The sequence below is a fragment of the Nicotiana tabacum genome, chromosome 5 (assembly GCF_000715075.1).
Source record: "Nicotiana tabacum cultivar K326 chromosome 5, ASM71507v2, whole genome shotgun sequence".
Taxonomy (NCBI): Eukaryota; Viridiplantae; Streptophyta; class Magnoliopsida; order Solanales; family Solanaceae; genus Nicotiana; species Nicotiana tabacum.
In genome coordinates, this window is record NC_134084.1 from 129,512,958 (window position 1) to 129,526,369 (window position 13,412).

General features: G+C 35.3%; 1 protein-coding gene across 1 annotated transcript; it reads right to left on the reverse strand.

Moving 5' to 3' along the window:
- Window positions 1-3,349: 3,349 nt before the first annotated feature.
- LOC107786060 (syntaxin-71) lies at window positions 3,350-9,168 on the reverse strand. The gene is made up of 9 exons (XM_016607494.2): window positions 8,847-9,168; window positions 8,637-8,762; window positions 5,217-5,376; window positions 4,474-4,559; window positions 4,272-4,340; window positions 4,150-4,194; window positions 4,005-4,067; window positions 3,829-3,905; window positions 3,350-3,625 (listed from the first exon to the last, which is right to left on the reverse strand). The coding sequence occupies exons 1-9, from the start codon at window positions 9,000-9,002 to the stop codon at window positions 3,610-3,612; spliced, it is 798 nt and encodes a 265-aa protein (XP_016462980.1). The 5' UTR covers window positions 9,003-9,168; the 3' UTR covers window positions 3,350-3,609.
- Window positions 9,169-13,412: the final 4,244 nt, after the last annotated feature.

The following is a 13,412-nucleotide window of genomic DNA, read 5'->3' on the forward strand; positions in this document are numbered from 1 at the left end:
AGAATTTTTTCGTACTAAGCGGGTGCTCTAACCAACTAGGTTACTAGAGTTTATTGCTCTTTTGTTTCAGTTCAAGACAATTGATCTCTTGTTTCAGTACTACAGGTGAATTGCTACAAAAAATTAAAAAATAGCTGCGAACGGTAATTTTCAGAAAGTATAGCTACGAATGATAAATATAATGTATATATTTGATGTATCGCATAATATTTTCATTCTTTTTCTAGACACGACAGTTTCATACGACTAACCTTTTGATATTTTTGTTGTTGAAATTTTTTAGGTTATGACTTTTTGTAGCGTCGTCCTACTTCGTCAAACATGTTGTGATTTTTATAGTTATAGCTTTGAGAAAGAGCGCGAATTCGGATTTAGTCAAACACCAATACGAATATCAAACATCGGGGTGGAAAAGGCAAAAAAAAAAGCGAAAAAGTTCTGCTATAGTCCCATCATGGCCTTTGAGAAATGTACTTTAATATACAACTGAACTTTTTGAAGGAATATTGGATTGCAAGTCTAAGCTGAAGGAATAACTTGCAATCCAATTCTTCAAACTCTTTTGTGGTTGCAACTATTACGTAAACTCCTATCTAGGAGGAGTATATATTTATCTTCACCTTTTTACACCCTTTGTTTCACAGTACCATTAAAAAACAAATAAACGTAGAGGAAAGGAAATATCTTGATGGCATGCAGCTAAATTAAAGTGGTCCTTGCCCTAGCGTAATTCACTATTAAAATAAAGAACATAGTTGACATTATTACACCAATTAAAAAGGTGAAATGATGAGCTCACAATAAAATTATAATTCAACTGCTAGCTAGCTTTTGGCCGCATGCACTTGGATCCTACTGCAAACTGAATTATTCTTTCTCCCTCCATACATATGTTTAATAATTGAGGGTAAGTTATATATACGGTTAGCAAGAGGCGGATTCAGAATTCGACGGTTACAGAGACATCATTACATTCGATATAAATTTATTGCTGCTCATGAAAATTGATAAGAGTCTCTATTAATATTTGATTATTTCTTAAAGATATCTGCAAGTATATATAAAGTTTTTGCCGAAATTTTCAGGTGACGGTGACCCGGCCCTCTTCCTACCATATGCCTCTAACTCTTAGTATATAAAAAATTAACATCAATGTGTCACCTGTACCAATTGTAAGGAGTAAATAATATATCTTATTTCTAAAATTATGAATCTATCATTTAAGGAGGTTACATGTTGATATAACCAACTGTTATCCTACAAAAGGGATAAAAGAAGAAGTTTAATACTTGTGTGTTTGTCTGACGGCTGCTTGTGCACATTGTACTTTTCAATCAATATAATATTTTCAATCAATATAATACTAAAACATAACATTCACATAATCGTAGGAACATATATATGTGTGTCACAAAGTTTTCCTAGTATATTTATGTAAGTACAGTAATTAAGATTTGATTATATGTCCGAGTCTCCGACCACATACGAACATCACTTTGCATAGATTCCTTCCTTCACTCCCCTATGCACGCAAAATCATATATTAATGTAGGAATAATTGTATGAACAATTATTTTTAAAGTGAAAACGAATGTTAAAGTTTAGTAACTATTGTTATTATATTGTTAATAAGCCCCGCTTCCCCTGCATATCAGTCTAATTACTGTATTTCTTCTAACGAAAACAAAATTAGGTACGATAATGCCGTTGCGGAATTTAATTAATATGTTTAGTTTTAGATTGTTTTAGCTTTAGTTGTTCTGGAAAGACAACAGTGTCTTGACAAAAAAAAAAGACAATTATGTCTGTATTTTGTTGTGAAAAGCTATATATTGAATAACCAAAAAGTAATTACGAATGGAATAGTTTGTACAAACTCCTTTGAATTCTGCAACTCGAGATCTGAAAGATTATATCTATCAGTTCTTTTTTCTTTTTCCTTTTCGTTTTTTTCTTAATTAATCCATTGCATTTTTTTTTAAAGTAAAAGGCAGATGACTTTTAAATTACGTAAAAACAGTGGCCAAACAACATGCACGTTCCCCAAAAGCCAAACATCTCGATATTTTTTGGGGACTAACCACACATGGGGCTGTCTTGCTACAATCTATGGGATCCAATGCTACTATGTGATATTTGTAGATTTCATTGTTATTTCGAAGAAAAAAAAAGCCTCATTTGTACAACAAAAAGAAGTTAAAATCATTTTTAGATTTCATAGAGCAAATATCATGAGTATAGTCTAAGCTGCTCAAGGGGCTCTCCTGATTGAATAATTACTTAATTTACCCGAGCGGAAAAGGAAAAAAATATTAAGCTCCTACCAAAAAAAGATTTAATATCAGTATGTTCATAGTTCAACATTGCGAGTGTGCGAGCAAAGTTTCAGAAGGTATATGTTAAATGTAAAAGTATTATTAATGATGTGAGGTATTTTAAAAAAAAGCGTATAAATTAACCAAAGCAATCAGTATCATAGCGTTAAGAGTATAGTATTGGGAAAAAGATACTATATAGCCGCTTTCAAAATAATTGCCAAAAAAATTTTAAAATATTTTATACACTTCTTCGACGACTGAATGTAAATAATTTCTGGAGCGAGCTAAAAGTGATAATACTCCTAAGAGTATAATAGCCCAACAAGCATTACTGAATACTCCGTATGTTTTAGGCTTTTAGCGTGATATTCTTTTAAATTTGAAATTTTATACTTATATTATTTGCACGTTGACTAAACTAGACTAACGCCTTCATTCTTAAAAGTGTGCATTAAAACAAAGAAAATAGAGGGAAATATATATCTCGAACTTTTACCACGCTTTTATATATTTTTTCCATTATTTTATAATAAATGATTATACTTTAAGATTTCATTTTGACAAAAAAAGGTAGTCCTTCTCATGGTCGCTTCAGCGTTCCACTAGTAATTTGGAACGTAATTTCTTCCACCTAATTAATTCGCTTTGATCCTATAATAATCTATTTTTATATGTATGCCAAGCAACACGAAAACAAAAGATGATTACACATTCAATATCTATATCGGACAAGATTGCGATATCAATCTTTGCTTGGAGCTGTCGCCATCTTTAAAATAACAATGTTACATCTATTAATTCGTTCGTCAGAGAAATGTCAGCATAATTTAAGAGGAAATTGGATAGGTTTTGTGTCTTCATGTTATTTTGAAGTTGCTTTATAATTATTTTATAGGGCCGGGTAAAAACGAATATTATAATAAAGAAGAGAGAATACTACTTAGGAAATTAGGTCACGGGACTAAAATATTCGTTATCTAATCACAATCCTTTAATCTTTTGTAAAATGATGATTTCGTTCAATTGGCATTACTGAAAAATAAACAACCCTTCTCCACTAAAACCGGAAATACATTGTCCAAAGATAAAAACAACAATTACTACACCTCAATCTCAAACTAATTAAACACACAAGCAAGTAGAATACGCATGCTAGGCTTAACCATCCATATTAACTTTTTCTTTTTTTTAAATGCACACACACAAACAAAAATATAAACAAATTAATGATAAATAAATGGATCGTGAAGGCCAACATACACGTCGATCCAACATGCACTTTAACGGAGTTTTACTTCTTCAAGACACTGCAATTGATGAGAGTCGCCAGTTAGGCTATTTGGTAATTGGTAGTACTCTTGCTGAAGACAGTTTATTTACACTAGTAGAAACTATGAAAAAGGATCAACATATTACACGTAAATCGCGGGCTGACACTCTTAATTGCTGACATTATAAGATGAAATAATGAAACAAAAAGAAAAGGACAAGACAGGATCTGAAAACTTACTTGTACAAATAGGCTGCAATCCCAAGAATGATGATCAGCAAAATGATGTCGATACAAAAGTTTCGACTAGATCTCAGCTGCAAAACAACCAAAGTTTGTCAAACAAAGCTCAGGAGTAATCCTTGTATCAGTGCAGATCACTTACTGCAACTGAATATAGCGGTAATTAAGCTTACCTGGTTAACTGTATCCTTGAGCCTAACGTTGGTATTCTTCAAGTCTGAGGTTGCCTTGTCCACCTATTGAGAAGTCGAACCATATCAATCTTTAGCTATGCTTCTTTCCATATCAAGTATTACATAAAACAGTTAAGTAACCAACCTTTGTGTCAATCTCATCCATCAGAGGAACTTGTCTATCCAACTCCTGCATGCAATGCATCACATCTTTAGTACCTATGTCAATTGGAATGATATAAAATAAAAACCATGAATGCAGCAAACCTCGTTCATATCACTGGCCATGTTTTTCAAAGTATCCAAGCCTTCTGCTATGACCTCCAAACCTTGGTCCTGTGCGACGTGCAAACTTAAATCTTAAACATAGTCCAGGAAGCAGTAAAGAAGCAGTAAACATAACCTCAATTAAGGGGGAAAAAGCTTCATTCAAAGAATTTCATGATAAACAACCGAAAAAAGGACATACCTGTCTCATTTTCCGCATTTCATACTCTTGCCTGAATTGACTTGACTCTTCAGTTTGTTGAAAATATTCATTGTCAAATTGTCCATCTGTAATCCAAGTACACTCCGTAAGTGATCTAACAATCAGCTATAGCCTACGCAAGACGGACTACATGATACTTTTATTTCATGATAAATTATGCCGTTAAAGGCTCATTTTAGGCACACTTAAACCCTGAAGCTAGGTGAGGCTCATGTAGGTGGTTCGCTTCGTTTAGCAAGCTCTTTAGCACAGGTATGCACCTTATCGGCAATAGGCTCTATCTTGAAGAGAGTGGCACTGAACAATAAATATAACTGAAAAAGAGATACATTATTTAAAAAATGTTATGAGTGAATATGTTACTTCTTAGGAAAAAGAATTAAGACCTTTCATATTAGAAACTAGTCACTTAAGCTGCATTAGAAACTTATAACTGCATCTAAACAAAATATTAAATTGGATATTAAACTTAATCCACATGTTTTTTACTACATAAATTTGAAGTTTTTCATTTAATTTTTAATTAGTTTTTCCTTGCATAACATATATTCTTCTATGTTTTTCTTCACTGTGTCTTTCTTTCCTGAAGCTCATGCTTTAATTGCGGTACAGATAGAGCCCCAACAGACCTGGGGCGCTTTTTGCCCTTGACAACACTAAATACACATGCAGAGAGAACAACTTACAGGAAAATCAGTCAAATGGCAGAAATTATCAATCACCTGAATCAAATTTAATTTCTGTGCGAGAACCTGAAGCTCTCCATCCTCCAGATTGTTTGGGTGGAGCTGCAGAGCCATCTGGTATGGCATTTATTCTATCTGGTAGTGCAAGAACCAAATCATTACGGGCAGCAAGTTCTTCACCCGACAGACCTTTGACCTGAAATTGAGGGTTATTTAGTACCAAGGAAACTATTTAATACCACAGATTACCATATAAATGCAGATTTACTCTTTCGGTAGGGAGGAGAGCAGCAACAGTAGTGAACATTGCAAGAGATATTGGTTATCAAGTAACTGAAAAGTGTGAACATTGCAAGAGATATTAGTTATCAACTAACTGAAAAGAAGATGAACACAGTTCGAAGTGCAACAACCAAAGGTTTCTAAGCTCCATTACTGTCGTCTTTACATTGAGTCCTTGTTTACTCTTATAAATGAAGCAAGCAGCTAAAACAGTTTTGCATATTGAGGTTTAACTCAGACACGTCAGTCAAGACTGAGCAGTACCCACTTGTAACTATACAAAGTAGAATAACGCAACTTCGCCCCTCGGTCCTTTTCTACTCTACAAAGGAAATGTGCTGCAATGACTAGGTTAAGAAACCTTTTTTTTTTTAAATCAGGGTGGAGTAGGTTAAGAAACATGTACGACGCTAGATTACCAGAGCATCAAGATCCACAATCATTTTGGTAATGTCTACCACTAGCTAAAAAAATTAGAAGAGATTATGGCTAGTGGGAATTGAACTAGTGAACTCACAAAGGTTTTGAACCCTCTTAACCACTGAGCTATGCTTTTGGCCTATTACCAAGGGGCTAGATTACCAGAGCATCAAGTCCACAACCTATTTTGGTAATGTCTAGTCCCCAACCATCTCCAGATGAGTCACAAGCTTTTCTGGTCAATTACAATAAATAGCTTCTTGGTTTGTTTGGGAGGGGGTATATTATCACCTCTATTCTATCCAATAATTTATGGATACACAGATGGAAGCTTTCAGACTCTTAATCCCTCAATCTGATGGAGTACCATCAACGCAAAACCTCTGAATCCAGCGTTTTGGCATTTTTATCAGATACACTCCTATACTCAGGCCACTTTGCTCAAAATCTTCCAAATTATCTTCAGTTACCTTTTAAGTAGCATGGATATGAAATCAGAACACAACTGATTGTTTGTAACAAAAAGAAATCACCTGGAAACTATATAATGCACGTGCAAATATTATGTCGCTTCAATCTACCAAAGGAGAACATAAAAAAGAAAAATAAATTACTGACAAGTGTACATATACAAGGTATAATTCGTCAATCCCATGGATTCAAGTTATTCTGAGAAACCAAAAGAATAAATTTTAACATTCTGAAAAAGAATGAAAACTGCATACTGGGTATCTAAATTTATTCGCAATTTTTCACCAATCTCGTTTCTTCCTGCCACTTAATCAAACAAGAGGAAGCAAATTCTAAGTTTTCATAAATTTCCTTACAATAAAAGGACCTTATTTAATTTTTTTCCAAAAGTTGTCTTTAATTAGGGCTGTGTGCAATAATTCAAAATTAAAGTTTTCTGAGTCTCTTTGAGCGACTGGGTGTTTATTTCCCCTTATTCTACCACTCAACTTTACTTCTTTGTGCTCTATTTCCATTCTTCTATCAGCCCTCTTCATCTCTCAAGCTCTCCCACTCCCTTGGACTCTTGTTCTCATAAGATTGACAGCTTCTCTCAGATTGTTCTTGGAATTTCAACCTGCAAATTTCAAGCCAGCAGCCCAACGCAGCATCATCCCTCCCTCCCTCCTCCTCTCTCTCCCTCTCCCACTCTCTCATAGATAGTCTCTCTTCCTTAAGATTGAAGAAGGAAAATAGCATGACCAATTGCATTTTTTGTTTGTATACTACTCTGGAAACCCAACATGTCCCTGGTCAAAAATCCCACCAACCAAAAGACCAAATCATAATAACCAAAAGGAAACCCAAATTGAGGAACCAAAGAATCCTGTAAGTTAATTAAAATTATTGAAAACTGACTGAATGAACAACCTTATTTTCTAGGCTTAACAAAGTATTTTAGCGATATCAGAAATAGGGAAGCCGTACATGATTGTCCTCAGCAAGTGACATGGTTTCCAGAATTTGAGATGTTAGACTCAAGTAAGATTTGGTGAGCCTTCTATTTTTCTTATCTACAGGACAGCCAAATTTAGATTTAGAGATTTTAACATGGTATAAAGGAACACTATAAGTCTATTCCTCCAAAAGTAAAGCAAAGAATGCAACTTGCTGAAATAGTCAGGTACGAGCTCACACAACACCATTAGCTTAGGAGCATCAAGCTATAAAAAGGAGAACTGCATAGTCCGCGAGTTCATCTGGGTTTGCTATTAGTTGCTAACCAGGATAGGAGAATTAAAGTCTTACAACTTATCGGACTTTTGTTCCGGAAAATAGAAGCTCGATCCTGAGAATCAATCCCAATCGAATCTATGGAAGGGAGACCCTCTATCCTCTTAATCTTTAGAGTAGATATTATATATAGGATAATCAGTCCACTGCGGTGCCCAAGACAAGGCAAGATGAATAGGAATGTTGAAGGGACATAAGGCTCAGCTAAGGTAAGGAAAGACCCTGACCATCTAGGTCACCAAGTACTCTTATTTTTTAGGGAGTCGGAGACGATCGAAGAGGCAGCAAAATAGGAACTTTCGATCAGGGAGAGCTCAACAAGGTCGAGACCAAGATGATGGATATTCCAAGGAAGATCGAAGAAGATGAATGAAGGTTTATACCTACCCCTAACTGGCACTATGAATCCAATCCCATCTACGACATCTGTGTAGCCGTAGATAACCACCCCTCCCCCACCAAATGGTCCCTTTTTTCTAGAAGTGATGTAGCCATGTAGGATGATCAGTACACATCTTATCCGCAAAGCAAATGACCTAACAATACAATATATATCACTGTCAATCAATCAACTACACCACAATAAAAGGTTAGTTGTGATCAGCTATGTGAATCCTATATCTCCATTCCCCTTTATTACAACGCGTCTTGTAGGCACCTTCTAACCAATTCAACATCCTTGTATTTCAATATTTCATAATATATCATCAACCTATGCAACCCTCGTCTTTTCTACGTACTTATGATCATCTATGCTTTTACAAAACTCACATATTACAAACATACAAATCAAAAAGAACAATTTTAAACCGGCTTCCACTCCCCCTCCTTCCAACATTGTTCTTTATCTTACCTTTCATCAAAATCCAGAACCAGTCAACCAAATCAACAATCTCGAAAGATAAACAGATTATGAAAAAGTAATCCAAGTACAACATATCCCATCAGTTAATTTCCAATATCATTACAGAACCAAATCAGCTATAAAAAAAAAGTCAAAGTAAACCACACCTTCCTTACAGCCAACCTCTGCAATTTTGGAACCTCCTCGAGTAACTTGGCTTTAGTTCTCCGAATTTCAGCGTTGATCGCCACAACAGATGCCCTATTTTTCTCATTAGCAGCTGTTTCCGCTTTCTGTAACCGCAAGGAAAAACAAAATGTGTAAAACTAAACCCTAGAACACACACAGACAAAATGTTAAAAAGGTGAATTATTTACCTGAAGAGAAGCTTCGATGTCGGATTCAACGGAAGAATAGAGACGAGCGAAGGCGTCGTCGCCGGCAACGTTGGAATCCTTGTGCTTGTCGATGTCGTACTTGTCATATTTCTTACAGATTGAGTCAACCCGTGTCAGTATATCTATTACGCTCATTTTCCTTCTGATTATTCCACTGCACTTCTTCTTCTTCTCTCACAATTTGTGGAGATCACGAAATAAATACGAACGGGAGATTTTTACTTTGAAGACGGAGAACACACTCTTCAAAATACAGACTGGAGTAATTTTTTTTTTCTTTTCTAAAAGCATAGGGGTCTCTTTCGGGTTTACGGTTTGGGTTTGGGTTTTAATATAGGTAAAAATAGCAGGTATAACCAGTTTTCGGACTGGTCATTCAAAAATAGCCAGTGTTTACCAAGTCAATGAAAAATAGCCACTATTTTACTACAACAGAGATCGGTCCAGCATAATATACTGGAGTTCGGTGCACATGTGTATGAACTCCAACATATTATGTTGGACCGATATACTTTGCTGGCTCCAGTATAATATACTTGAAACTGAGCATTGGTGCTCCAAACTCCAGTATATTATGCTGGACCGATATACTTGCTGGAACTCCAGTATATTATGCTAGAGTTCTAGTGTACTTATATTGGAACTCCATCATATTATGTTGGAGTTCCAACATACTTATCCTGGAACTCCAGTATAATATATTGGAGTTCAAGTATACTTATGCTGGAACTCCAGCATAATATACTGGTGTATTTTCCGGGTTTTGAACAGTGTTTTCGCTCAGATTTATCTTTACATGAAAAATGGCTAAATTTCGATTACTTTTGAAATTGAGCTATTTTTGAACGACTAGTTGTAAATCTGGCTATTTTTGAATTTCACCCTTAATATAGAGATTTTTGTTTAAGGCACAGTAATGCATAGATTGCCCCAGAGACAATTTGTAGGTATTTGGACATAAAAATTGTAATTTTTGAAAAAATAATTATATTTGGAGTTAAAGTTGAAAAATGATATTTGAAATTTGAAATATGTTTGGACATACATTTCACTTGAAAAAATATTGCATTTTTTTGAGCGGGAAACTTTTTTTTTTCCTGAAAATAAAGATTTGTCTTTAAAAAACTCATTATCGAAAATTTTCTAAAAACTTGCAAAATTTTATAGAAAAATATATTTTTGGAAAAAAAAAATGTATGGACAAAACGGTGCCTTAGACAAATTTGGTGCACGAAATATTATTGGGCTTAAAAGGCAAAAAGACTAACGTGCTGAACGAAATTCTGTTCTTGACCCGCCAATGAATATAGATTTTCATCGAGACACTTAATATGTTTGAAATTAATGTTTTAAATGTCTTTAATAGTCGACTAAACTTATACGGTGTTGGTATCATAGACGGAGCTAGCCTATTGTATTCGCCTAGATCCAGTCACTTCCGCTTAAATATTATATTTATATTAAAAAAATTATTAAATTTGTATTAATATTTAATTATGAGACTAATAACTAAGACGAGCTATGAGTTCTGTAAAAAATTTAGAATCCTTAAATTCTGTCTCCGCCTTTAAATTTCACCAAATCCCATGATGTTGATCCTGGAGCCTTTCGGTCAATGATGACAGTGAAGGAATTGGAATAGCTTAAGTCTAAGTTCGGCCTTCCCAATCACATTAAATTAATCCCTGCTGGGTGGGATACAGTGCAGGTCCACCGTCCTGGGTATTGCGCCTTCTACGCCTACCCCTTCCAAGTCGGCTACTCTCTCCCTCTTCTTCCATTAGCGGAGGAATTCTATCGTTATTATGGTATTTTCCCAGCTCAGCTCGCGCCGTACGTTTATAAACTTATAAAGACGCTTACCAAATTTGTCGAGCTAGCCAGGGTCGAGTTGACACTTCAGCACTTAATACATCTGTTCGCCCCTAGCTTTTATAGGGGAACGATGTTGGATAATTGGGTAATTAATAATTTTTTGGCGGGAGATTAGATAATTAATTAGAAGTTTGTGGATAATTATTTAAGTGAGATTTTGGATAATCATTAGGGGACAACACTTCCATGCAGGATTGTAGAATTATGGCAGCAAATTGCCATCTAATTAGGTGCTTAAGGAGGTGGTGACAGAAATTTAAAGATATGGACACCTTATCTCATTCTTGTTGAAGAATTCTATTAAAAGACTTCTCTTTAATTCACAAAATGGAATAGAGATGTTTTACATCTACTAAGTAACGGGTGAGGCTTCAGCAAAGAAATTATACGAGATTATCATGTAATAGCAGTGCGAGATGCAATTCTAAAAGAGCACGGTCCAACTTTCTCAATAATATCATACGGATTTTTCCCTACTTCGATCCACCGTTAAGTATTTTCGCAAAAGACGTGTGTTAGAGGGATTATGGTTAGAGAATTGATTCAGGTATGTTAAGGCTATCCCTTCTTTCTTTTTGGCATGATCCAAATGATACAAACTAAACGAGCAAACACACAGCTTTCATAAATGACTCTATTCATAGAAGTACTAGGGGTGTCTAAGTTCTTGATTCCCCATGTGACATATTATTATATTTTCTGTTCATGAGTCTCAAAAAAATACGTAGTTGATAAAGTTTATCCGAAAGGTATATTAATCTTAATTAATATATTTCTTATGCATTTCATTCATTTATACATGTACATTGACCCATGACCAGATGACGTTATATACGTATATATTATATGTATATGGGATATGAAAAAAGGTTATGATGCTATATACGCACCACCACTTGATCAGCTGGTATACGTTGATGATTTTGCCCATAGTGGCTGAGTTGATATGATGGGATGCCCTCATAGGCTTGATGATATTATGTACACATATACCTATGCATGGTATGATATTTATACGCATATGCATGATATTTTAAATAATAAATGATTCACAGAGCTATTCAGACTTACATGTCAAGTCTTTTACTCCATGTTTCTCTCATGACTTTTATTTACTAATGTTCATTAGTTACATAATCGGTACTTTATTTGTACTGACGTTCCTTTTGCCTGAGGATGCTGCGTTTCATGCCCGCAAGTCCCGATAGACAGGTTGAGAGTCCTCCAAGTACGCTATCAGCTCAGCGAAAGGTGTTGATGCGCTCCATTTGCTCCGGAGTTGCTTATTTGGTGAGTATGATTAGTACATGTATTGATTGGTATGGCGGACCCTTGTCCCGACCTTCATGATATTATGTACTCTTAGAGGTTTATAGACAAATATCATGTATATGAAAGATTGTATGGCTTTGTCGGCCTATGTTTGAGTATATAGAGGATCATGCCAGCCTTATAGGCTCATATGTCATATGTATAAGTTTGTATTACACATTGGGTCATCCTATATCGAGTGTTCCCTCATATTTCACTCTAGTTATCTCACAACAGCCCTCTCCATTTCATTTACCTATGATAGTATAATACGAAAGATATGTTATGTTGGTACTCAGTTGAGTAAGGCACCGGGTTCCTGTCGCGGCTATCTGATTTGGGTCGTGACAAAAGTGGTATCAGAGTAGTTCTGTCCTAGGGAGTCTTCAAGCCGTGTCTAGTAGAGTCTTGTTTATGGGTGTGTTGTGCACCACACTTATAAGAAAGAGGATAGAGGGCATTTAGTACGGTCACTCTTTCTTCTTACTCTAGATCGTGTGGTAGAGCTCAGTCATAGAAATTCAAATTCCTAAATTCTATTATATTCGTCATACAACCACACCTACATCCAAAAAGACAGTTGATAAGAGATTGAATGTGACTGTAGAAGAGTTGAGTCAGAGGAACTCGATTTTTCATAATGCTTATGATGAGTATTAGGTCTTCAACAATTCATATGTGTACTAGGATGTGTAAGCTTCTTGATAAGGAGCCTTAAGGCATGACCATCTATCCACCCTTATGATAAAAAGCAATGAGAGAATCAGAAGGTATATGCAAGTTTCAACAAGTAAAAGAAGCAAGGTGAAAAAGGGTACGAGGTACCCAGCTAGTGAAGATTATCATTATTTACCATCCATGAAGAGAGATATAAGCATTTTGAGTTACCTTCAAATGAAACCACGGTATGTACAATTGGCCACACCCATCTCAGTTATGCCCTATGGGGGCTAACATAAGTAGTATAAGAGAAGAACGGATACCAGGATCCGATTGGGGTTAGAGTGACCCAAAATGGTGGATGGATTATTTCTGTTAGTTAATATTTCCGAAGGATATTGTAAATATGCTAATAGATCTCCTTGTGAGACACCCAGATGGTGCGCTCTAGAATAATACAGCTAGATATGAATACTAGAATGTTAAAAAAAATTACAAAGATAGGCACTGAAATCCTGGAAGAGATAAATATTACCGTAGTATGGCTCCCATCTCTAGTAGAGAGAGAATGTTAGGCAACTCAAAGAGCCAGTGGATGAAGCAAAGGGATCTAAAAGCAAAAGAATATCTTGTTGAAGTTTTCAGAATGAAGTGATAGACAAAAATATTAGCAGGGAAATAAGAAGAGAGTTAATGAAG